Here is a 25069-nt window from a genome sequence, read left to right as displayed (position 1 = left end):
AAATAGGTAGCGAGGAGCGAAGCGACGAGCGTGTTAGGTTAACTTTTGAACTACTTACCACACGAGCCAAGCGAGCGAAGCGAGCGAGTCGCGTCAACGGCCGGCCTAAATATTCAAATAGGTAGCGAGGAGCGAAGCGACGAGCGTGTTAGGTTAACTTATGAACTACCTATCGCACGAGCCAAGCGAGCGAAGCGAGCGAGTTGCGGCAGCGGCCGGCCTAAATATTCAAATAGGTAGCGAGGAGCGAAGCGACGAGCGTGTTAGGTTAACTTATGAACTACCTATCGCACGAGCCAAGCGAGCGAGTTGCGGCAGCGGCCGGCCTAAATATTCAAATAGGTAGCGAGGAGCGAAGCGACGAGCGTGTTAGGTTAACTCTTGAACAGTTTATTATGAAAAGTCACTGCCCGCTATCGATAAGACGTTTCAAAAATTTTACCAATATTTAAATAAGTAATTTATAAGCAGTTTAGGTAGCGAGGAGCGAAGCGACGAGCGTGTAAGGTTAACTTTTGAACTACCGCACGAACCATGCGAGCGAAGCGAGCGAGTCACGGCAGCGGCCGGCCTAAATATTCAAATAGGTAGCGAGGAGCGAAGCGACGAGCGTGTTTGGTTAACTTTTGAACTACCTATCGCACGAGCCAAGCGAGTGAAGCGAGCGAGTCGCGGCAGCGGCCGGCCTAAATATTCAAATACATAGGTAGCGAGTAGCGAAGCGACGAGCGTGTTAGGTTAACTCTTGAACAGTTTATTATGAAAAGTCACTGCCCGCTATCGATAAGACGTTTCAAAAATTTAACAACATTTGATTAAGTAATTTATAAGCAGTTTCGACTGACTGTAGAATCGCTGTTAGCAGATGTGACAAATGGAAAGGAAATTCGAATGCATTTTCAAATGACTGAAGATTTTTGCCCTGGGATGAGCCGCGAGCTGCTTGCAGCTCGCGCACCACTCACCCTCGAAGGTGGACAGCCCCCCGGAATAGAAAATATTTGAATGAGAAATTTATAAGCACTTCCGATTGACTGCGGAATCGCTGTTAGCAGATAATAACAAATTGACGGGGAATTTTAATGCATAATGAATTTGATTTTAATCGACGCTACTAAAAAGACTGAAGTTTTCAATATGTTTTATACATCTTCACACATATTAAACTGCATTCGCAAGGGTGATAGTACAGTTAATCTGTTTTTGTTAAGAAGTTATTCAAAGCTTATATTTCTTTGTTAATTTATGTATGTTATTTTAATTTAGTTAAGTTTTTTTTTGTTTTATAAAATTGTATCTCTGTCGCATTGGGCATTGTCCTGTAATGGCATGTGATGTCTTTTAAATAAATAAATATATATTTTATTGAGTGAATAAGCCAATCGTTCACGCTTTATAAGCGTAGGACTTACACCAATAATAGCACACTACTCTCTGTTTTTGTATTGAAAATAGCGTATTTTTGTATTGCGAATAATGTAGTTCTTGAGTTGCATGTAAGGTTAATAGCACAACTAAATATTATGTAGTAATTAAGTAGGTATATTAAATCGTTTTTATTTTTTACTTTTCCGTTTTTGAAGTCGGTTTTTTTAACGTAGTTATTTTTTATTTAATACTTTTTAGTGTATTTTTCATCGGGAATCAATGATTTTTCATCATTGACTGTAGATTGTAGAATCTCTGTTAGCATATAGTAACAAATGGACAGGAAATTCGAATGCATTTTCAATTGACTGAAAATTTCTGCCCCGGGATGAGACGCACCTGCACCTTCGAAAGTGGACAGCCTCCCGGAGTGGAAAATACTTGAATGGGGAATTTATAATCATTACCGACTGACTGTAGAATCGCTGTTAGCAGATGTAACAAATGGACAGAAAATTCAAATGCATTTTCAAATGACTGAAGATTTCTGCCCTGGGATGAGCCGCGAGCTGCTTGCAGCTCGCGCACCACGCACCCTCGATGGTGGATAGCCCCCCGGTATAGAAAGTATTTGAATGGGGAATTTATAAGCACTTCCGATTGACTGTGGAATCGCTGTTAGCAGATAAAAGCAAATTGACGGGGAATTTTAACGCATTTTCAAATGACTGAAGATTTCTGCCCTGGGATGCATCGCGGGCTGCTTGCAGCCCGCGCACCACGCACCCTCGAAGGTGGACAGCCTCCCGGAGTGGAGAATACTTGAATGGGGAATTTATAAGCATTACCGACTGACTGTAGTATCGCTGTTAGCAGATGTAACAAATGGACAGGAAATTCGAATGCATTTTCAAATGACTGCCCTATTGCTTCAACTCAGGGGCAAAAGGGGCTCGCGGGCTGCTTGCAGCCCGCGCACAACGCACCAGCTAGTTATTATATATAAAGCTACACTACCACTGACTGACTCACTGACTGACATCGGTTTTCTCGGAAACTACGTGGAAAGTGGGGGGGATTTCGACGTGATCGTGTAGAGGTGCGCCGAGTGACCAGAGGAAAAATATAGCGATCTCGATCATCTTCGAAAACCAAGTGGACCCCTGGAGGTGCGCAAAAACGGTGCCACCTGGAGGGGGGGTGTCTGAACAAAAAATGCTCGGAACTGGTGGCGATTACCAGGGGTGGTGGAAAAATGGGGATTTTCGCGAAAACAAGATGGCCGCCGTACTTTGCCAAAATCGCCGTTTATGAATCCTTACGTCCCAAATTTGGCACACGTGCTCTGTTCGAGCCGGCGAATCGATCGGTGCCCCGTTCGAGTGGCTCCGGGCCCCCGTTTCCAACTTCCATACAACGTAAACTCCAACGGCCTGCGGAAACGGTGCGAGTTGGGTTGGGGGTCCCGGAACTAAAAATGATCACCACCCTGGGACGCTACCAGGGAGCCATAGTGGGACGCTCGATTTTGGAATTTTTCCATTTTTGGCGCAAACATAAAAACGTAAATTTAGACGAGGTGGCGCATCGCGGAAATACACTCACACCATGTTCGTACTCGCCCAGCTCCCAGGATATCCAGAAAAATCCGAAATCTTAAACTTTCCCTAATCTCGCGAAGACGGTTAACGGCCCGCGCAAACGGTAGCAGCTGCATCTGGGGTGCTCGAACTAAACTTGTAGTAGACCTCGAGCAATTACCACAGATAGTGAAAAAAATTCAAAATGGCGGAAAAAATGGCCGCCGCCATACAAATGCTAAAATGGCCATCGCTGGTCCGATCGGGCTGAAACTTGGCACAGGGGCTTTAATCGAGCCGCAAATTAAGTTGGCATACTCATAATTGAATTATCACTGCTGGTTTCCGAGTTTCATACAACGCAAAATTCGACGGCTCTCTGAAACGGCGCGAGATAGGTGGGGGGTGTAGAACTAAAAAATGATCAGGAAGATGGGGTGCTACCAGGGCAATCGAGAAATTTCAAATTTGACGCAATTTTTTTTCAAAAAATGGCCAATTTTTCAAAGCAAGATGGTGGCGCCGGTTACTTCACGATCGGTCTGAAAATTGACTTCTGTGCTTGAATCGGCCAGATTTACAAAACTGCATACTTAGAATTTCTCTCCGACTCCCGGTTTCCATTTTCCATACATCATGAAATTCAATGGCTCTCTGAACTGGTGGCAGGTAGGTTGGGGTCACCAAGGTAAAAAATGTTTAAAAACTTGGTCCGCTTCTAGGCACATAAAAATTTTTGCTAAAAAGCGAAATTTTTTTTTCGAAAATTTTGTATGGAAATTTCCATAGTAGGAAGGGTAATTGAATAGCATCGGCAAAAGACGGCACCGCGGGCTGCTTGCTGCCCGCGCACCGCGCTACTTCGAGGGTTGACAGCCTCCCGGAGTAGAAAATATTTATTAACTTTTGAACTACCGCACGAGCCAAGCGAGCGAAGCGAGCGAGTCACGGCAGCGGCCAGCGTAAATATTCAAATAGGTAGCGAGGAGCGAAGCGACGAGCGTGTTAGGTTAACTTTTGAACTACTTACCGCACGAGCCAAGCGAGCGAAGCGAGCGAGTCGCGTCAACGGCCGTCCTAAATATTCAAATAGGTAGCGAGGAGCGAAGCGACGAGCGTGTTAGGTTAACTCTTGAACAGTTTATTATGAAAAGTCACTGCCCACTATCGATAAGACGTTTCAAAAATTTTACCAATATTTGAATAAGTAATTTATAAGCAGTTTAGGTAGCGAGGAGCGAAGCGACGAGCGTGTAAGGTTAACTTTTGAACTACCACACGAGCCATGCGAGCGAAGCGAGCGAGTCACGGCAGCGGCCAGCCTAAATATTCAAATAGGTAGCGAGGAGCGAAGCGACGAGCATGTTAGGTTAACTTTTGAACTACCTACCGCACGAGCCAAGCGAGCGAAGCGAGCGAGTTGCAGCAGCGGCCTGCCTAAATATTCAAATAGGTAGCGAGGAGCGAAGCGACGAGCGTGTTAGGTTAACTCTTGAACAGTTTATTATGAAAAGTCACTGCCCGCCATCGATAAGACGTTTAAATAATTTACCAATATTTGAATAAGTAATTTATAAGCAGTTTAGGTATAGAGGAGCGAAGCGACGAGCGTGTAAGGTTAACTTTTGAACTACCACACGAGCCATGCGAGCGAAGCGAGCGAGTACGGCAGCGGCCGGCCTAAATATTCAAATAGGTAGCGAGGAGCGAAGCGACGAGCGTGTTAGGTTAACTTTTGAACTACCTATCGCACGAGCCAAGCGAGCGAAGCGAGCGAGTCGCGGCAGCGGCCGACCTAAATATTCAAATAGGTAGCGAGGAGCGAAGCGACGAGCGTGTTAGGTTAACTCTTGAACAGTTTATTATGAAAAGTCACTGCCCGCTATCGATAAGACGTTTCAAAAATTTAACAACATTTGAATAAGTAATTTATAAGCCGTTTCGACTGACTGTAGAATCGCTGTTAGCAGATGTTACAAATGGAAAGGAAATTCGAATGCATTTTCAAATGACTGAAGATTTCTGCCCTGGGATGAGTCGCGAGCTGCTTGCAGCTCGCGCACCACGCACCTTCGAAGGTGGACAGCCCCCCGGAATAGAAAATATTTTAATGGGGAATTTATAATTACTTCCGATTTACTGTGGAATCGCTGTTAGCAGATAAAAGCAAATTGACGGGGAATTTTAACGCATTTTCTAATGACTGAAGATTTTTGTCCCTGGGATGTACCGCGGGCTGCTTGCAGCCCGCGCACCACGCACCCTCGATGGTGGATAGCCCCCCGGAATAGAAAATATTTGAATGGGGAATTTATAAGCAGTTTCGACTGACTGTAGAATCGCTGTTAGCAGATGTTACAAATGGAAAGGAAATTCGAATGCATTTTCAAATGACTGAAGATTTCTGCCCTGGGATGAGCCGCGAGCTGCTTGCAGCTCGCGCACCACGCACCGCTCGAAGGTGAACCGCCCCCCAGAATAGAAAATATTTGAATTTGAAATTTAAAAGCACTTCCGATTTACTGTGGAATCGCTGTTTTAGCAGATAAAAGCAAATTGACGGGGAATTTTAACGCATTATCAAATGACTGAAGATTTCTGCCCTGGGATGATTCGCAGGCTGCTTGCAGCCCGCGCACTACGCTCCCTCGAAGGTTGACATCTCCCGGAGTGGAAAATACTTGAATGGGGAATTTATAAGCAGTTTCGACTGACTGTAGAATCGCTGTTAGGAGATGTAACAAATGGATAGGAAATTTGAATGCATTTTCAAATGACTGAAGATTTCTGCCCTGGGATGAGCCGCGAGCTGCTTGCAGCTCGCGCACCATGCACCCTCGAAGGTGAACCGCCCCCCGGAATAGAAAATATTTGAATTTGAAATTTATAAGCACTTCCGATTGACTGTGGAATCGCTGTTTGCAGATAATAGCAAATTGACGGGGAATTTTCAAATGATTGAAGACTTCTATCCTGGGATGTTTCGCGGGCTTCTTGCAGCCCGCGCACTACGCTCCCTCGAAGGTGGACAGCCTCCCGGAGTGGAAAATACTTGAATGGGGAATTTATAAGCATTACCGACTGACTGTGGAATCGCTGTTAGCAGAAAATTACAAATGGACTGGGAATTCTAACACATTTTCTTATGACTGCCCTATTGCTTCAACCCAGGGGCAAAAGGGGCTCGCGGGCTGCTTGCAGCCCGCGCACAACGCACCAGCTAGTTATTATAATATATAAAGCTACACTACCACTCACTCACTGACTGACTGACATCGGGTTTCTCGGAAACTACGCGGAAAGTTGGGGGGATTTCGACGTGATCGTATAGAGGTGCGGCGAGTGACTACCGGAAAAATATAGCGATCTCGATCACCTTCGAATACCGAGTGGACCCCTGGAGGTGCGCAGAAACGGTGCCACCTGGAGGGGGGGTGTCTGAACAAAAAATGCTCGGAACTGGTGGCGATTACCAGGGGAGGTGGAAAAATGGGGATTTTCGCGAAAACAAGATGGCCGCCGTACTTTGCCAAAATCGCCGTTTATGAATCCTTACGTCTCAAATTTGGCACACGTGCTCTGTTCGAGCTGGCGAATCGATCGGTACCCCGTTCGAGTGGCTCCGGGCCCCAGTTTCCAACTTTCATACAACGTAAACTCCAACGGCCTGCGGAAACGGTGCGAGTTGGGTTGGGGGTCCCGGAACTAAAAATGATCACCACCCTGGGACGCTACCAGGGAGCCATAGTGGGACGCTCGATTTTGGAATTTTTCCATTTTTGGCGAAAACATATAAACGTAAATTTAGACGAGGTGGTGCAATGGAGAAATACACCAATGATGCATTCGTACTCGCCCAGCTCCCAAATCTGCCCTGGGATGAGCCGCGAGCTGCTTGCAGCTCGCGCACCACGCACCGCTCGAAGGTGAACCGCCCCCCAGAATAGAAAATATTTGAATTTGAAATTTAAAAGCACTTCCGATTTACTGTGGAATCGCTGTTTTAGCAGATAAAAGCAAATTGACGGGGAATTTTAACGCATTATCAAATGACTGAAGATTTCTGCCCTGGGATGATTCGCAGGCTGCTTGCAGCCCGCGCACTACGCTCCCTCGAAGGTTGACATCTCCCGGAGTGGAAAATACTTGAATGGGGAATTTATAAGCAGTTTCGACTGACTGTAGAATCGCTGTTAGGAGATGTAACAAATGGATAGGAAATTTGAATGCATTTTCAAATGACTGAAGATTTCTGCCCTGGGATGAGCCGCGAGCTGCTTGCAGCTCGCGCACCATGCACCCTCGAAGGTGAACCGCCCCCCGGAATAGAAAATATTTGAATTTGAAATTTATAAGCACTTCCGATTGACTGTGGAATCGCTGTTTGCAGATAATAGCAAATTGACGGGGAATTTTCAAATGATTGAAGACTTCTATCCTGGGATGTTTCGCGGGCTTCTTGCAGCCCGCGCACTACGCTCCCTCGAAGGTGGACAGCCTCCCGGAGTGGAAAATACTTGAATGGGGAATTTATAAGCATTACCGACTGACTGTGGAATCGCTGTTAGCAGAAAATTACAAATGGACTGGGAATTCTAACACATTTTCTTATGACTGCCCTATTGCTTCAACCCAGGGGCAAAAGGGGCTCGCGGGCTGCTTGCAGCCCGCGCACAACGCACCAGCTAGTTATAATATATAAAGCTACACTACCACTGACTGACTCACTGACTGACATCGGTTTTCTCGGAAACTACGTGGAAAGTGGGGGGGATAACGACGTGATCGTGTAGAGGTGCGCCGAGTGACCAGAGGAAAAATATAGCGATCTCGATCATCTTCGAAAACCAAGTGGACCCCTGGAGGTGCGCAAAAACGGTGCCACCTGGAGGGGGGGTGTCTGAACAAAAAATGCTCGGAACTGGTGGCGATTACCAGGGGTGGTGGAAAAATGGGGATTTTCGCGAAAACAAGATGGCCGCCGTACTTTGCCAAAATCGCCGTTTATGAATCCTTACGTCTCAAATTTGGCACACGTGCTCTGTTCGAGCCGGCGAATCGATCGGTGCCCCGTTCGAGTGGCTCCGGGCCCCCGTTTCCAACTTCCATACAACATAAACTCCAACGGCCCGCGGAAACGGTGCGAGTTGGGTGGGGGGTCCCGGAACTAAAAATGATCACCACCCTGGGACGCTACCAGGGAGCCGTAGTGGGACGCTCGATTTAGGATTTTTTCCATTTTTGGCGCAAACATAAAAACGTAAATTTAGCCGAGGTGGTGCAATGGAGAAATACACCAATGATGCATTCGTACTCGCCCAGCTCCCAGGATATCCAGAAAAATCCGAAATCTTAAACTTTCCCTCATCTCTCGAAGACGGTCAACGGCCCGCGCAAACGGTAGCAGCCACATCTGGGGTGCTCAAACTAAACTTGGAGTAGACCTCGAGCAATTACCACAGAGTGCAAAAAAAATTCAAAATGGCGGAAAAAATGGCCGCCGCCATACAAATTCTAAAACGGCCATCGCTGGTGTGATCGCGCTGAAACTTGGCACAGTGGCTTTAATCGAGCCGCACATTGAGGTGGCATACTCATAATCGAGTTTCCATCGCTGGTTTCCGAGTTTCATACAACGCGAAATTCGACGGCTCTCCGAAACGGCGCGAGATAGGTGGGGGTTGTAGAACTAAAAAATGATCAGGAAGATGGGGCGCTACCAGGGCAATGGAGAAATTTCAAATTGGACGCCATTTTTTTTTTCAAAAATGGCCAATTTTTCAAAGCAAGATGGTGGCGCCGTTTCCGTCACGATCGGTCTGAAAATTGACTTCTGTGCTTTGATTGGTCAGATTTACAAAACTGCATACTCAGAATTTCTCTCCAACCCCCGGTTTCCATTTTCCATACATCACGAAATTCAACGGCTCTCTGAACTGGTGGCACTTAGGTTGGGGTCACAAAGGTAAAAAATGTTTAAAAACTTGGGCCGCTTCCAGGTACATAAAATTTTTTGCTAAAAAGCGAAATTTTTTTTTTCCAAAATTTTGTATGGAAATTTCCATAGTAGGAAGGATAATTGAATAGCATCGGCAAAAGACGGCACCGCGGGCTGCTTGCTGCCCGCGCACCGCGCATCTTCGAGGGTTGACAGCCTCCCGGAGTAGAAAATATTTATTAACTTTTGAACTACCGCACGAGCCAAGCGAGCGAAGCGAGCGAGTCACGGCAGCGGCCAGCGTAAATATTCAAATAGGTAGCGAGGAGCGAAGCGACGAGCGTGTAAGGTTAACTTTTGAACTACTTACCGCACGAGCCAAGCGAGTGAAGCGAGCGAGTCGCGTCAACGGCCGGCCTAAATATTCAAATAGGTAGCGAGGAGCGAAGCGACGAGCGTGTTAGGTTAACTTATGAACTACCTACCGCACGAGCCAAGCGAGCGAAGCGAGCGAGTTGCGGCAGCGGCCGGCCTAAATATTCAAATAGGTAGCGAGGAGCGAAGCGACGAGCGTGTAAGGTTAACTCTTGAACAGTTTATTATGAAAAGTCACTGCCCGCTATCGATAAGACGTTTAAAAAATTTACCAATATTTGAATAAGTAATTTATAAGCAGTTTAGGTAGCGAGGAGCGAAGCGACGAGCGTGTAAGGTTAACTTTTGAACTACCACACGAGCCATGCGAGCGAAGCGAGCGAGTCGCGTCAACGGCCGGCCTAAATATTCAAATAGGTAGCGAGGAGCGAAGCGACGAGCGTGTTAGGTTAACTTATGAACTACCTACCGCACGAGCCAAGCGAGCGAAGCGAGCGAGTTGCGGCAGCGGCCGGCCTAAATATTCAAATAGGTAGCGAGGAGCGAAGCGACGAGCGTGTTAGGTTAACTCTTGAACAGTTTATTATGAAAAGTCACTGCCCGCTATCGATAAGACGTTTCAAAAATTTTACCAATATTTGAATAAGTAATTTATAAGCAGTTTAGGTAGCGAGGAGCGAAGCGAGGAGCGAAGCGACGAGCGTGTAAGGTTAACTTTTGAACTACCACACGAGCCATGCGAGCGAAGCGAGCGAGTCACGACAGCGGCCGGCCTAAATATTCAAATAGGTAGCGAGGAGCGAAGCGACGAGCGTGTTAGGTTAACTTTTGAACTACCTATCGCACGAGCCAAGCGAGCGAAGCGAGTGAGTCGCGGCAGCGGCCGGCCTAAATATTCAAATAGGTAGCGAGGAGCGAAGCGACGAGCGTGATAGGTTAACTCTTGAACAGTTTATTATGAAAAGTCACTGCCCGCTATCGATAAGACGTTTCAAAAATTTAACAATATTTGAATAAGTTATTTATAAGCAGTTTCGACTGACTGTAGAATCGCTGTTAGCAGATGTTACAAATGGAAAGGAAATTCGAATGCATTTTCAAATTACTGAAGATTTTTTCCCTGGGATGAGCCGCGAGCTGCTTGCAGCTCGCGCACCACGCACCCTCGAAGGTGGACAGCCCCCCGGAATAAAAAATATTTTAATGGGGAATTTATAAGCACTTCCAATTTACTGTGGAATCGTTGTTAGCAGATGTTACAAATGGAAAGGAAATTCGAATGCATTTTCAAATGACTGAAGATTTCTGCCCTGGGATGAGCCGCGAGCTGCTTGCAGCTCGCGCACCACGCACCCTCAAAGGTGAACCGCCCCCCGGAATAGAAAATATTTGAATTTGAAATTTATAAGCACTTCCGATTGACTGTAGAATCGCTGTTAGCAGACAAAAGTAAATTGACGGGGAATTTTAACGCATTTTCAAATGACGGAAGATTTGAAAATGCCTTAAAATTCGGAAACGGACAACCTCCCGGAGTGGAAAATACTTGAATGGGGAATTTATAAGCATTACCGACTGACTGTAGAATCGCTGTTAGCAGATGTAACAAATGGACAGGAAATTCGAATGCATTTTCAAATGACTGCCCTATTGCTTCAACTCAGGGCCAAAAGGGGCTCGCGGGCTGCTTGCAGCCCGCGCACCACGCACCCTCGAAGGTCGACAGCATTCCAGAATAGAAAATATTTGAATTGGGAATTTATAAGCACTTCCGATTGACTGTGGCATCGCTGTTAGCAGGAAATTACAAATAGACTGGGAATTCTAACACATTTTCTAACGACTGCCCTATTGCTTCAACCCAGGGGCAAAAGGGGCTCGCGGGCTGCTTGCAGCCCGCGCACAACGCACCAGCTAGTTTATATATATATATATATATATATATATAATATATATATATATATATATATATATGGTATTTTATATATATATATAAGTTGGTATTTATTTATATATATATATATATATATATATATAATATATATATATATATATATATATATATATAGATATCTCCATGGGCACTATGTTGATCAAACGTGCCATATAGTTAGTAATTATTTGATCCGTTTTCACTTGTTGATCCGGTTGGTATTTGTGGATCCATTGCCACATCACCGTCCGTATGTGGATCCGAACGGAGCCACAAGTGTCACCATCAGTAATAATAATAATTACGTGCTTTTTATACAAATCCACCTTTTTTGCGTTATAGCTCTTGTTGATCCGATTCAAATGAGCCAATCAGAGCCCACCGAGCTCAGCCATTGGTCGCTTGCGGCCTTAGCCACTTGAAGGTTTAAAGACATTTATTCCCGTTATAAAAACGTATGTTGCCGTTCGCCTTCCAAAATTTGTTCGGATCTTTGGGAGGGCAAGATAGCTAGCTCGTCTATTAGGATAGTGACGATTTGATGTTGAGATTATATTTGTATTTATGTTTTTATGTAGCGATTTGCGGATGAACATACACGTATTATAAAAGTATAATTGTTTTAAATTCATTATTTTAGTGTCGTCGTAGATTTTATTTGTAGAAGTTAAAAAAGGATAGTTTAAGATGATTTAATGATTTTATTTTGTAAAATTTGGAGTGGCGCTAATTTATTTTTGTAAGCACTCCCCCAGACTTCTATTAAATACATTAGGTGCGGCTTTGCTAACGTGTTGTAGATGGTGTGGCGTAATTTATGAGGTATGCAAGAAGTAATATTACGCAGAGATCTAAGAAGTGCTGATAATTTATTTTTTAGATGGTCGATGTGATAATTCCATTTCAGAGAGCTGCCGATTCGCAAATCTAGGTTATTTCTCGTGGGTTTTATGTTCTAATACAACACCGTTAATTTTAAATGGAGAGTATGGCGGAATAATTTTGTTATGAGCTTTGAATTTAGATATATTTATTTTTAGGAGATTGCATTGAAACCGTTTATTTAATTCATTTTGCGCTTGCGCTATCATGTCATGTATAGAGGGAACAAAATAAAACAGACAAGTGTCATCCGCATAAAGTGTTAGGTGACCCTTTAGCTTTAAATCTTGCAAATTATTAATATAAATTAAAAAAAGCAATGGGCCTAGAATCGAACCATGTATGCCACATGTAATTGGTAAGGGAATGCTATCGTGGTTATCTATTTTAACTATTTGTGAAATTTTTATCGATTTTTTAAATATTATGATTTCAGCATATCTAGTGCTTTACCATTAATGTTAATGGATGTTAATTTCTTTATTAAAAGTTCGTGAGAAACGGTATCGAAGGCCTTTTGTAGGTCAATAAACACTCCCAAAACTATATTGTTTGTGTCAATGTTCTGTTTCATTTAAATAGTTAGGTCCATAGTCGCTGACAGAGTGTTACTTTTTGGCTTAAATCCGTATTGACGCACTGAAATAAAATTAAATGAGTCTAAATATTTTTCTAATCTCGTGTGTAAAATCTTCTCCAATATTTTTGACAATACTGGCAAAACCGAAATTGGCCTATAGTCACCAGGTTCAAATTTTGAGCCACTCTTATAGATAGGAGTTACCTTCGCTATTTTTAACGAGTCCGGAAAACGTCTTTGAATTATTATGGCTTGGTTAAAACAGTCGCTTAAGGTATGATTTAATTTTTCTTTGATGCATTTAATTGCTTTTGTAGTAATACCATCAAGACCTGTACTACAGTTTGAAGTAAGTTTTTAAGCTTATTTATAATTATATATTTTTACTGGCTTCGGTAGGTCTGAACTTATTAGTGAGGTAATTTTTAAAATTTCGTAGTTGTCTTTAGATTTCCTCTCCTCTGAGTTATAAAATGTCAATTCTGGGAAACCAGCAAAAATTACATTTTTTTCGCGGCTCTTTCTGTCCCGTAGTTCCTTGATTAAGTTTTTATTTATATGAAGTTGATTTTTAGACGTAAAACCCGATGAGTTGGCTCATGACTGACTGATTTATTGATTGAAGATTTAATTTCAGTAATTTTATTTTACTCTCACCCTGGGTTATCTGGGATTCTAATTGAGAAATAGTACTCTTCAATAATATGTTTTGTTCAGTAATTATCATACATGCTCATGACTTAATTTCATTGATTTGATTCGTATTTTGACGAATTAAATTCAAAGATTGTTCGTTGGACGATTTAATTTCGGTAATTTGTGTTTTTACCTCAGAAATGTTTTCATGAATTTTGTTTACTATTTTGTTCATTTGAGCATACATATTTTTCAAGTAATGTACTAATACGGCTCAACTCCGACCGAATATCCTTCATATCATCACTAAATCTGCAATCTTGTTCTAGCGGTTGTTTCCGTTTTCTGTAAGTAATTTGAGTATCAGTTGGCGTAGAACTCGTAGAAAACGAACTTAGCTTCGATAGATCGGGATGCGATCCACCGGTAGTACCCACTGCACCACTGCTGGTTAAACGTGTTGGCGATCTGCGTACACTCATATTTACTCCGCAATGGATAATTTGTGCAGGAATATGAGTCGTCATTTGTTTGACCTAAATCTAACATTTTAATTATTTTATCAGATTGATATCAGAATCAGGGCAAAGGCGAACGCTACATGTCAATAAATATTATGATAATTATCTTGATATTTACTGATGATTCAAGAGGTAGGTTGTTATTTGTAGGATGCATACTACTTGAGAATTATCACCGTCACTGTATGACGAAAGGTTCGTAAATATCTATCTTTTTAGGGTTCCGTATTTTTAGTTTCACAACATTTTCTATAAGTTTCAATTGAATTACGGTCAACTTCTTCAACTTGCATAAAACTCAGGAGATTTTTTGTTAGCCCTAATTTCATATCCCCATGTCAATGTCATGCAAGTGCATATAAATGGAACAGATCAACATACGACTTATGATTTGGTATATAAAACGGAGTCAAGAAGTGTTTGAGCATTTCAAAATTTGAACCGTTACGGAAGTCGAGTTCGTCTAGTCTAGGCGGATTTAGCAATGTATGGAACATTATACCTAACTATAATATGTTTGTGTACGGAGCCAACAAATACTGTAGTGTTTACGAAAAATTAATCTAGGTTACCTAATACTTATACAGTTTCGTTTTGTCGGATCAAATAAAGCTGTAATTTTGATAATATAAATGGATCTGATCAACATACGACTTTGGATTTGGTATATAAAACGGAGCCAAAAAGTGTTTATGGGTTTCTGAATTTCGGCCGTTACGGAGTCGATTCAGTTCGAGATCTTAGCAATAAAAATGTTGAGTATATCAATTTCTCCATGAATACGTTTGGCAACGTCGCTCAAATATTTGCGCCGTTGCCACTCCGGGCATGATCTATGCAACCGGAGTCGAGTAATATTGGGGTAAAGGTGGAGTCAAAAATGCACGGCAGTCGGGCTGGATCAACTTAGTGCCCAGGTTGGTATTTATATATATATATATATATATATAATATATATATATAAATGAAATAAGTAACATACAGTAGGTCATAACCTCGACAATTTTCAATGCCCTATGCATTAAATTATTGCTAAGAAATGAAACCACTTTATTTAATAACTTATAGGATAGTGCTCACCTGAATGTACCTGATGATTTAATTACATATTTTATTGAAATACATGACGAAATTTAATAGCATAGCAAGTACTATAAAGTATAAAGCGTTCATTTTCAAACGCGCTTTCCAAAAAATTAGAGCTTTTTAAAGCTTTTTTTTCATCAGAAAGAAAAAAATTAAACATTTTTACAAATAAACAAGTCTAAATCTAAATCGTAAATTACCTAGCAACTGTTATATGCTCCTTCGCTACTAGCTATTTATAACATCTTTTAATGTCTATTTTTATTACCACGAATCGAATGAATTAAATTTATTCTTATTTTGTACTTGGATATTTTGAGCTGAAAATAATTGTAATTATGTACTTCATCCAAGATTTTGAGCCTCGTCCCTAGATTATTTGTGCTCTTTGTATTATCTGTATAATTGCGCGGAAACTTTCTGTGGTCTTAGAAATACCTAGTAGGTAGGTACTATAAGCTTCTTGCCTAGTACTTATTTCGGTATTTACAACAATTACTTATTTAAGATGAAAAGACAGTTTAATAATAACTTTGATTAGATTCTACAAGGACAATAAATATATTTAGGTAAGGAATTTTATATATTGGTAGAATAGAGTCGTAAGCTACTATTAAGTATTATGTGCCCATAGTTTTATCTACGAATGGAATCGCGGGTCATACTTGTATACCATATTACAACAATGGGACGCGTTGCTCCACTTATTTATTATAAGTGGTATTTCAATAAAACTGTCAATGAATTATCGACTCAATGGCACACATTAAATAACGATCGGTTTAATATACCTATAACCCGTGATTATTTTAACTTTATGGAGCTTATTGAATGCACTTAATGAATGAATTCTATAGATTTAAACACAATATCGTTTAAAGCGACGATATGAGGTAAATTCGAATTGGTAGATAATTTTCAATAGCTTTTTTTGTAAACTAGCTGTGCCCCGCGCTTTTACCCGCATTGATCCGCTCCTGCAGTTGCATGATGATATTTATAGCCCATAGCCTTCCTCGGTTAATGGCTATCTAACACCGAATTTCAAATCATCCAGTAGTTCCGGAGATTAGTGAGTTCAAACACACAAACAAACTCTTCAGCTTAATAATAAGTATAGATTTTATCCTGTAACTAATTTAGAGTGTAAACCAATGATACTTTTCTGTTTTTAACAAGCTTTTAGTTGAGAGCTTCTTTGACCAATCCTGATGACCACTCAATCACTTTTATATATTTTAATAAATAGGTACATATTATTATTACCTAAATTGAAATTATTAAAATATTCATTCGAACAAAACTAGAACTGCCCGTTGCTAACCAGTTGCATAATATCCTACTCTGTACTCAGTATTTCTAATTAGCCGTCGACCACCGTATAAAGGTGAACACACACTTATCCGAGCAGAACGCGTCAAACGAAAATTAAGTTTAGAATAATCTATGATAATATTATAAAGCTGAAGAGTTTGTTTGTTTGTTTGTATGTTTGTTTGTTTGTTTGTTTGTTTGAACGCGCTAATCTCAGAAACTACGGGTCCGATTTGAAAAATTCTTTCGGTGTTAGATAGCCCATTTATCGAGGAAGGTTATAGGCTATGTATCATCACGCTAAGACCAACAGGAGCGGAGCGGATGAAACCGCGGGGAACAGCTAGTAATAGAATAAACTTAAGAATTCTTTACATTAAATGCGTACGGTATAGTTGACATGATACAGCAATGAGATTTGTTTAGCTACAGGCGAAGCATTATTATAAGCAATTTATGCGTTGAGTTGATTACCATCTGTCCTGCCATGTTGCCTGGAAGAGATCACAACTGAAATGACAACGCCGCTAATTAATATACTTTCTCGCTTTTATTTTTGTATATTTTAGAACCTATGACCGTTTATTTGTATTATAGAGTACATAAATAAATAATTAAGCATGTTGAAAAGGGTCGGTTGTTTCCTTCGCTAAGTTCGCTGCGGATAGGAGGCTTTGATTTCGATTCGTTCGAAAAGTTCATCAGATAAGTGTACGTTAATCTTAAACTGTGGTATAACCCGGCTCACTGACTGACGCTAATGACGTCATGAATTGACATTAAAACAATAACAGAATACAATAGTGTCGATTGATGACGTAATTAACTCTTGTTAGTATTCTGTTAACGGTTACCATCTCGCTCCGATTTCGTTCTAATAATAATTTCTAAACATCCATTTCAATTTTATTCTATTGTTTCCCGTTTCCTCCCTTTTGACGCTCATACTTTTATTCTTACAAGTTCAATAATAATGTAATGGTTAATAAAAGTAACTATGTAAGTAGGTACTTAGTTACCTACTTTATAACAAATAATTTTCATGTTTTGAATTCTTAAGACTCCTTATTATTCTGTGGTAACACAGTTAAATAGAAAAAAATGCAGGATTTTTGGCGCCAATTTTAACTTACAAAACACATTGTTGAGTTTAGTTTATTTTCTTGTCACATACCTACTGAAAGCATCTGCTTCATGGATCAATAACATATCTAACAATGAATTAATTATTGAAATTGGTCACATATATTCCTGATAATATATTGATGATCTTCAGCTGTTTTTGTGAGTGATATTATAAAACTAAATAATAGATTAATAAAATCAAAGAAAAGAAACAATATCAAGATTCTAAATTCTATTTTATTTCTTATTCATTATCACATTGATTACATATTACAAGAACAGTTTTATCAATCGTTGTGCATAATCTACGCTTACAACAAAAGAAATGAAAAACCTCATGACAATAAAAGCATTTATATGCTTTATGAAGTGTTTTTTTACAAAACATACAAGTTAAAACCTCACTTATTTTACTGTCTGTTTCTTTGTATAAAGGTGGCCTCATTTTCACATGAACATTACGATTAAATAATGCAAAATATGCGGTTTCTTTTGAATTATTTGTTATGATTTTACTCCTAACACAAACAGGTTTCGTCTTTAGATTCAATTTCCATTGCAGTTCAACTAGTTTAAACGTGAAATTACAGGATTGGGTATTAGTTAGCCAATTTTCCACTGAATCATTTACTATTTTCTCTAAAGGCATTAACTTCGTCAGTTTCTTCTGCTCAACGTTCAATGCACAATGTGGTATTAATTCTCTAAGTGTGTCAATATTACTCTGAAAGAATTGTATATCATTGACCTCTATACAATCTGGTATACCAAAATCCATAAATATTCTGAATAGCTCATATGCAATATACTTTTTATTTTTAATTTTCCGTAACAAAACATAATTTGTCAAATAGTCCATATATATAATGCCTCTTAAATCTCTTCCTGTACCAGATTTTGAGATAATATTGAGTTGGACAATGTGATGATTTAATCTTGACAGATTTTTTGTATTCAAACAGTATTTTAGAATCAAGCAAACATTACATACACTTGTAAATAACTGCAACCATTCCATTATTATATAATACCTTCTTTTTAATATATCAAATACAGTATGTATCTTCTGATGACCCAAGGCTAAATGCACTTCAGTTATAACATCAAATAATTCTGAGAATGTCAGGACCTCAGCAATATGCTCTTTTGTGGTTTGCCTTTTCACTATAAGCCGGTCTATATTGCCTTGATTTATAACTTCATATTTATCTGATATCTCTTCATTTTCTTTTATATCAGATATTAATTTATTCATTTGTTTGGTCGTGAGCGGCCTCTCTACTTCAGGCCCATATAATATACCGGCAATGAACCTCTTTTTCACCAAATGGTATTTGAATTGACCGCTGCGTTTGTTCCTAATTCCAACCATTTTTGCTTGTTTAATGAGAGACATTTTTTATTGATGCTAAATAACTTGTACTGAAAAACTATGTAATGAATATTATACTCGCGAAAAAATGATTTTTCTATATACCTACCTAGATTCACAACTCGTCCGTCTAGGTAACTGGTAAAGTATTAACTTGCCAAAATTTATATTTTCTTCCTGGATATAATTTATATCCTCATAAAGCCCTTCAAATCTAACTACAGCAGGTATTTATGAACACAAAATTAATAATTAAAATAGCTAAGTATAATAATTATTGTTATTTGTTTTGAAAACAAAATTAAATGAAAAATGAAACTTGAAGATTGAAGTTGAAGTGGACCACAGAGTACATTACAGCTGAGAAGTGGACTGTGGAAACTGGAAAACTCAAATGTCATTTATCAAAACGTGTGACGTCTGTCATCTTAAGTATTTGAATCAGATTTTAATGATATTATCGGGACTTTGTTTAAATATTAATACAACATGTATGTTTCTGAGAAATAGAAGATTATCAATAACAAGTAACAACAAATATTTTTTACTTTTATGTATTTATTAATTATTTATGTGAACATTTTTATATGGCAAAGTAGTCGATTCAAACGTCAAACAAATTAAAAATGACAGTCGACAGAATACAGATTGATTCGACAATAGTGTATAATTTAGTTTTGCTATAAATTTGCAAAATTTAATTGAATTAAAGTTTAAAATGTCGGAAAATGGGCTCGATAATGCGTAAAAAAACTCAGGTGTCATTCGTAATCCGGGACGAGGAGGAGAGGAGACACAAAAACGGTGTGAGTTCATTACAACTCGATCCGATTCAGGGAAGACTTTATTCTGCCGGTCGAGATGGAATTATTAGGGTATGGCATACAGGTAGTGGGACGCAAGATAGATACATCCAGAGTATGGAACATCATACCGATTGGGTAAATGATATAGTACTATGCTGCGGCGGAAAAAATCTAATTAGTGCGTCCTCTGACACGACTGTGAAAGTATGGAACGCCCCGAAAGGATTCTGCATGTCCACTTTAAGGACTCACAAAGACTACGTACGAACTTTAGCGTATGCAAAAGATAAAGAACAGGTCGCTAGCGCTGGTTTAGATCGAGCAATATTTCTATGGGATGTAAATACACTAACTGCTCTCACAGCTAGTAATAACACTGTAACTACGTCTAGTCTCGTCGGTAACAAGGAATCAATTTATAGTCTGGCTATGAACCCTCCGGGGACCATTCTCGTCAGTGGTTCTACTGAAAAAGTATTAAGGGTCTGGGATCCACGAAATTGCTCCCGTTTAATGAAATTAAAAGGCCACGCCGATAATGTTAAAGCATTAGTTGTTAGCAGGGATGGTACACAATGCGTTTCAGGTAGCTCGGATGGAACTATAAAATTGTGGTCGTTATCACAGCAGCGATGTGTTTCTACAATCAGAGTGCACTCTGAGGCAGTCTGGGCGCTATTAGCCACAGAAACTTTTAGTCATATCATTTCTGGTGGCCGAGATCGCCTTATTATCATTACAGAACTTCGAAACCCTGACAATTTCATGATTGTATGCGAAGAGACTGCACCAATACTTAAATTATGTTTCACAGCTGACCAACAAGGAGTGTGGGTTTCTACGTCCGATTCTGATATACGTTGCTGGAAATTGCCACAGCTAACGGCCTTAAGCACAGAGTATAGCCAAAACAATTATAACACGAGTAATGTGTATCAAACACAGCCAATCCATCACATACCAGGTGGTCGAGCAATAAAACACTACACAGTATTAAACGACAAACGACATATTCTTACTAAAGACACCGCAAACAACGTCGTACTATACGACGTGTTGAAAGCGAGTAAAGTCGAAGACCTCGGCGAAATAGATTACGACGAAGAGTTAAAAAAGCATTTCAAAATGGTTTACGTACCGAATTGGTTTAACGTTGATCTAAAAACGGGAATGTTGACGATACACTTGGGGCAGGATGAAACTGATTGTTTTAGCGCGTGGGTGAGTGCGAAAGAAGCTGGTTTGACGACGGAGAATGATCAAAAGGTTAACTTTGGTGCGTTATTGTTGCAAGCATTGTTAGAATACTGGAATCATCCGAATAGAGTTAATGAAGCAGGGCAAAAGGTTTCTGGCAATAATTTCTTCTCAGTGCCCTTACATACACCTCTTATATTTAGTGAAGTTGGTGGAAGAACTTTGTATAGATTGCAGGTAAGTTTGTTCAGTAGAATCCTATTACTAGGGTTAATTTTTAAGATCTATTCTTCTTAGTTTACTAGTAATAACATTACGCATGATTCTTTGGTTGTATTCCTTACTAGCTGCTCCGCGCGGTTTCACCTCCGTGGCTCCACCCCTGTTGGTCGTAGCGTGATGACACATAGCCTATAACCTTCCTCGATAAATGGGCTATATAACAGCGAAAGAATTTTTTAAATCGGACCAGTAGTCCCCGAGATTAGCGCGTTCAAACAAACAAAAAAACTCTTCAGCTTTATAATATTAGTATAGATTTGTATAGTTTTTAAATTTAATTCTTTTCTTGATATTTTTTGGGAATACTGAATACAATAAAATGTTCAATATCTTGTAAAACCTTTTACAAATAATTGCAATCATTTAAATATGAATAGAAAAACGCAATCACTAGAATGTTTTGTACAGGAAAATTTTTAGAGATCTGATAAAAAGTAACACGCATCTTGATTTGAACCTTGATAAACTGTTTTCTTAGAATAGGTTATCACATACATACTATTCTTGTATTTTTTAACTTTGAGATATTTCTAACTATAATTTGAATTTTGAAACAATTTTTTTATATTTTTAGTAGTTACTTAAAATAGAATTATGTTATCACAATCAACAAAACTATAACCATACTGGATAGTTAAAACAGAACAAGTAAACAAATGAAAAACAGATTTTATTTATTTGCTTCAACTTGGCAAAGGAAGTTGCCTTCGAGGCATCACCACTGCTCATTTATATTTATTACTAGCTTTCCACCCGCGGCTTCGCTCCCGTATATGTATGGATTTATATTTTTATGCCAAAACAATACAAATTTACCACATTGGCTACCACATAAAGTACTTTATTCATTTTTTTTTAAGCTGTGTACGGCATCAGATTGTACCGTATCTGAAAAATTTTCATTATTTATTTTATTTATTTATTACTTAATTTATTTATGTATTTTATGTTACTTTACAGGTTGGCGACGCAGGCGGTGAAACAGAAGGCAATATATTATCAGAAACAGTACCATCGTGGGTGGTCGACGTAGCCGTCGAAATGGCAGCGCCAAAGTTGAACAAATTACCCTTCTACTTGCTTCCACACTCTAGCTGTCAAAGCAAACAGGATAGGCAGAAAAAGGTGGTGATATTTATGTATATTATAGTGTTTAATTGATATTGCAAACTTATTATTTGCCTTGATTTTTTTCATGTTTAAATTTCGTTCTTTTTCAAGCTATCTACTATCATTACCTTATATCATTGCATTTATTTTTTTTTAGGGTACCAGCCAAAAAGTACAAAACTCAATTAAAATTGGTTCCGTCTTTTAGGTGTGAACAAATAGAAAGATAGAGTTACATAGTTAATGCATTTATATTTTAATAGTCAAAGAGAAGCCACAGATAGACAGACAGATTGACAGAGTTACATTCCCATTTAAATTATAGTTCATTTACTCTGCCCTGCGGTTTTACCCGCATTGCTCCACTTCTATTGACCTTAGTGTATTGATATATAGCCTTTATTCTTCCTCGATAAATAGACTAATTCTAACAGTGAAGTAGTTTTTCAAATCAAACCCTGAGATTAGCGTGTTCAAACAAACAAAATAACAAACTTTCTAATAATAAAATAGATGAGAGAAGAATAATAAAATAGATGAGGATGTAATAGCAAAAAACTATAACCATTGCCTCATTTTAAGGTCTCGCCAACTTATTTTCCTCATTTCAATTATGTTTATTTTATTTTATTTTCTTATTCGTCCATTCAACAATATGACATATGAGCATACAGAACTGATTGCAGGATCGTCTCGTGGCCAATGATTTCATACAGTGCCGTAAGGTAGCTGAACATGTGGTGGAGAAGATCATAGGCGGTGGTGATGTGAACGGAGCTAGCGCTGCTAAAAGCGAGGATAGTAATACTGATGCGCCTGAAGAGAAGGTGGAATTGTTGTGTTGTGATCAGGTAATACATGTTAATATATATTTTAAGTAAAGTTATAAAAGTAAAATAAGTATGAAAGATTTATATAATATTGATGTATGTTTGATGTATTTAATAACAATTTTACACAAATTACATTAATAATTGTAAGTTTTAAATTATTATACAGGGTGTCCCACCGTCGGTATTCTAAGCTCAATGGAGGTTATAGTTTTGCATACGCTGAGTACGTAAAAAATACTTATAAAATTCCAGATGCATTTTTTTTCAAATATGTAGAATATGTATGAATTATTAAACTCTTTTTGTTTACCCATAACAAGCAGCCCGCCCAACTTTGCCACCCGCACTTGAGCTATCGTGTAATAACTCAGGCACCAGAATCACAGACACAACAGAAAATCTATTGTGTCGTGGACCGATCGACTTGGGGCTCAATGGTTTAAGATTATTTTTTCATAGACAAAATGCTCAAATAAGCGAAGCTCAAATATGACGGCTGCGCGAAACTAGAGAAGAAAACATGAATTTTAAGGAAAAATTTAGGAAAAACTTTTGTTGTTTAAGTATTTTTTACGTGATCAGTGTATGCAAGGCTACAAGTCCCTTCGCGCTTAGTATACCGATAGTGGGACACCATGTATAAAATTTACTATGTATAAAAAAAATCCATTAGTTTCCATTTAATATGATGACTAATAACAGTATAATATGTTAAGTTACATGCTGATGGAATCAGAAAGAGGAAAATGATATAGGCACTAGCACACTCACTCAAATAAATATGTACACACACGCATGTACCTCCATACATACACTAAATTTGCAAATAGAATAAAACCTCGCAAAATTTTTGACGGCAAATTTTTTAAACACTAAAGTACTTGTAAACAAATATCAATGTGACAATACAGTGTGGAAATCATAGAATTGTAAATAAATAAGTTGTGCTTTAACAAAAAAATTATTTAACAAGACATAATAAAGATTCAAATAGTACTTAAATAATACTGTATTTTCAATGCAAGATAGTAAACATAAATTATTACTTATAGTAAGTGTAACAAAGTGTTACCTTTTAATAAATTACTAGCTGCGCCCCGCGGTTTCACCCGCGTCGCTTATCTCCTTGGTCTTAGCGTGTATGCATATATTTTAACCTTTCTCGATAAATGGGCTGTCTAACACTGAAAGACTCGACTGAAAGAAAAGAAGTTCAAATCGGATCAGTATTTCCTGAGATTGGCGCGTTCAAACAAACAAACTCTCCAGCTTTATAATATTGGTATAGATTTAAAAAAATGTTTCTTTTTTTCAGGTTCTTGACCCCAACATGGATCTACGTACAGTCAGGCACTTCATATGGAAATCGAATGTTGAGTTCACACTACACTACCGAATAATAAAACAATGATCGCAGTTTTTCATTAAAGGACACTTTAAAACGTGCTGCTCTATTTACAGGTTATTTGAGTAAAGTGCGTGTTATATGCGATCCAAATGAGAATAGGATCGATTGAGCGCCATGTTGTGACGTCATAGGTGTTGGTTTAAGCTGAATAATAAAGTAGGGATATATTTTTAAATTGATGTAAAAGTCAGGCAATGTGGAGGAAGGAAGGTGGAATTTCTTCATCGAAAAAAGGAGGATGATGATGTGAAAGGCAAAATAATATGTATAGGTAATCGTTATTTATGTGCAAAAAGACTTGCTAAGTATTTTTTCCTAATATTTTTTTTTAAGCGGGCCTTGAGCGCGGGGACCGAATCGAGAAATTCCGTAACGAAAAAACATCACACTCCCCACTCCGACGGGCGGAGGTGTGGCTTGAAGGCATAGCATGCAATATCGCAACCGCCCCAGTCCCCGAGTGACACACGTCGTTTTTTTTTTTCAAATGACTTTTCAAGTATGTTAGGTAATTGACGTTCTTATTCTTAGTTGGATCGCATTTAAACTATCGACATGTGATATCGATTAAAGTACATCACTAATTTCTGTACTTATGACTGTTCCTTTGAATGTTAATTATATTTACCGTGAAATTAAGACGCCATCAAACAACTTTTATGGTTTAATTCTTAAAAAAAATATTCATACACATTGTTAGACAATTTTACATGTATGTTGTAT

At 39.0% G+C, this 25069-nt stretch overlaps 2 protein-coding genes across 2 annotated transcripts; one reads left to right on the top strand and one right to left on the bottom strand.

The window, feature by feature from the left end:
• Positions 1–17555: 17555 nt before the first annotated feature.
• LOC123703204 (KRAB-A domain-containing protein 2-like) lies at positions 17556–18808 on the bottom strand. The gene has a single exon (XM_045651134.1). It carries the CDS (start codon positions 18732–18734, stop codon positions 17583–17585), a length of 1152 nt encoding a protein of 383 aa, XP_045507090.1. The 5' UTR covers positions 18735–18808; the 3' UTR covers positions 17556–17582.
• Positions 18809–19352: 544 nt separating this feature from the next.
• On the top strand, positions 19353–24686 carry LOC123703203 (WD repeat-containing protein 48 homolog). The gene is made up of 4 exons (XM_045651133.1): positions 19353–20950; positions 21956–22120; positions 22792–22956; positions 24254–24686. The coding sequence occupies exons 1-4, from the start codon at positions 19439–19441 to the stop codon at positions 24347–24349; spliced, it is 1938 nt and encodes a 645-aa protein (XP_045507089.1). The 5' UTR covers positions 19353–19438; the 3' UTR covers positions 24350–24686.
• Positions 24687–25069: the final 383 nt, after the last annotated feature.

This window comes from Colias croceus, chromosome 25 (assembly GCF_905220415.1).
Source record: "Colias croceus chromosome 25, ilColCroc2.1".
Taxonomy (NCBI): domain Eukaryota; kingdom Metazoa; phylum Arthropoda; class Insecta; order Lepidoptera; family Pieridae; genus Colias; species Colias croceus.
The sequence above is the reverse complement of the archived record's forward strand: the minus strand, read 5'-3'. Positions and strand labels throughout refer to the sequence as shown.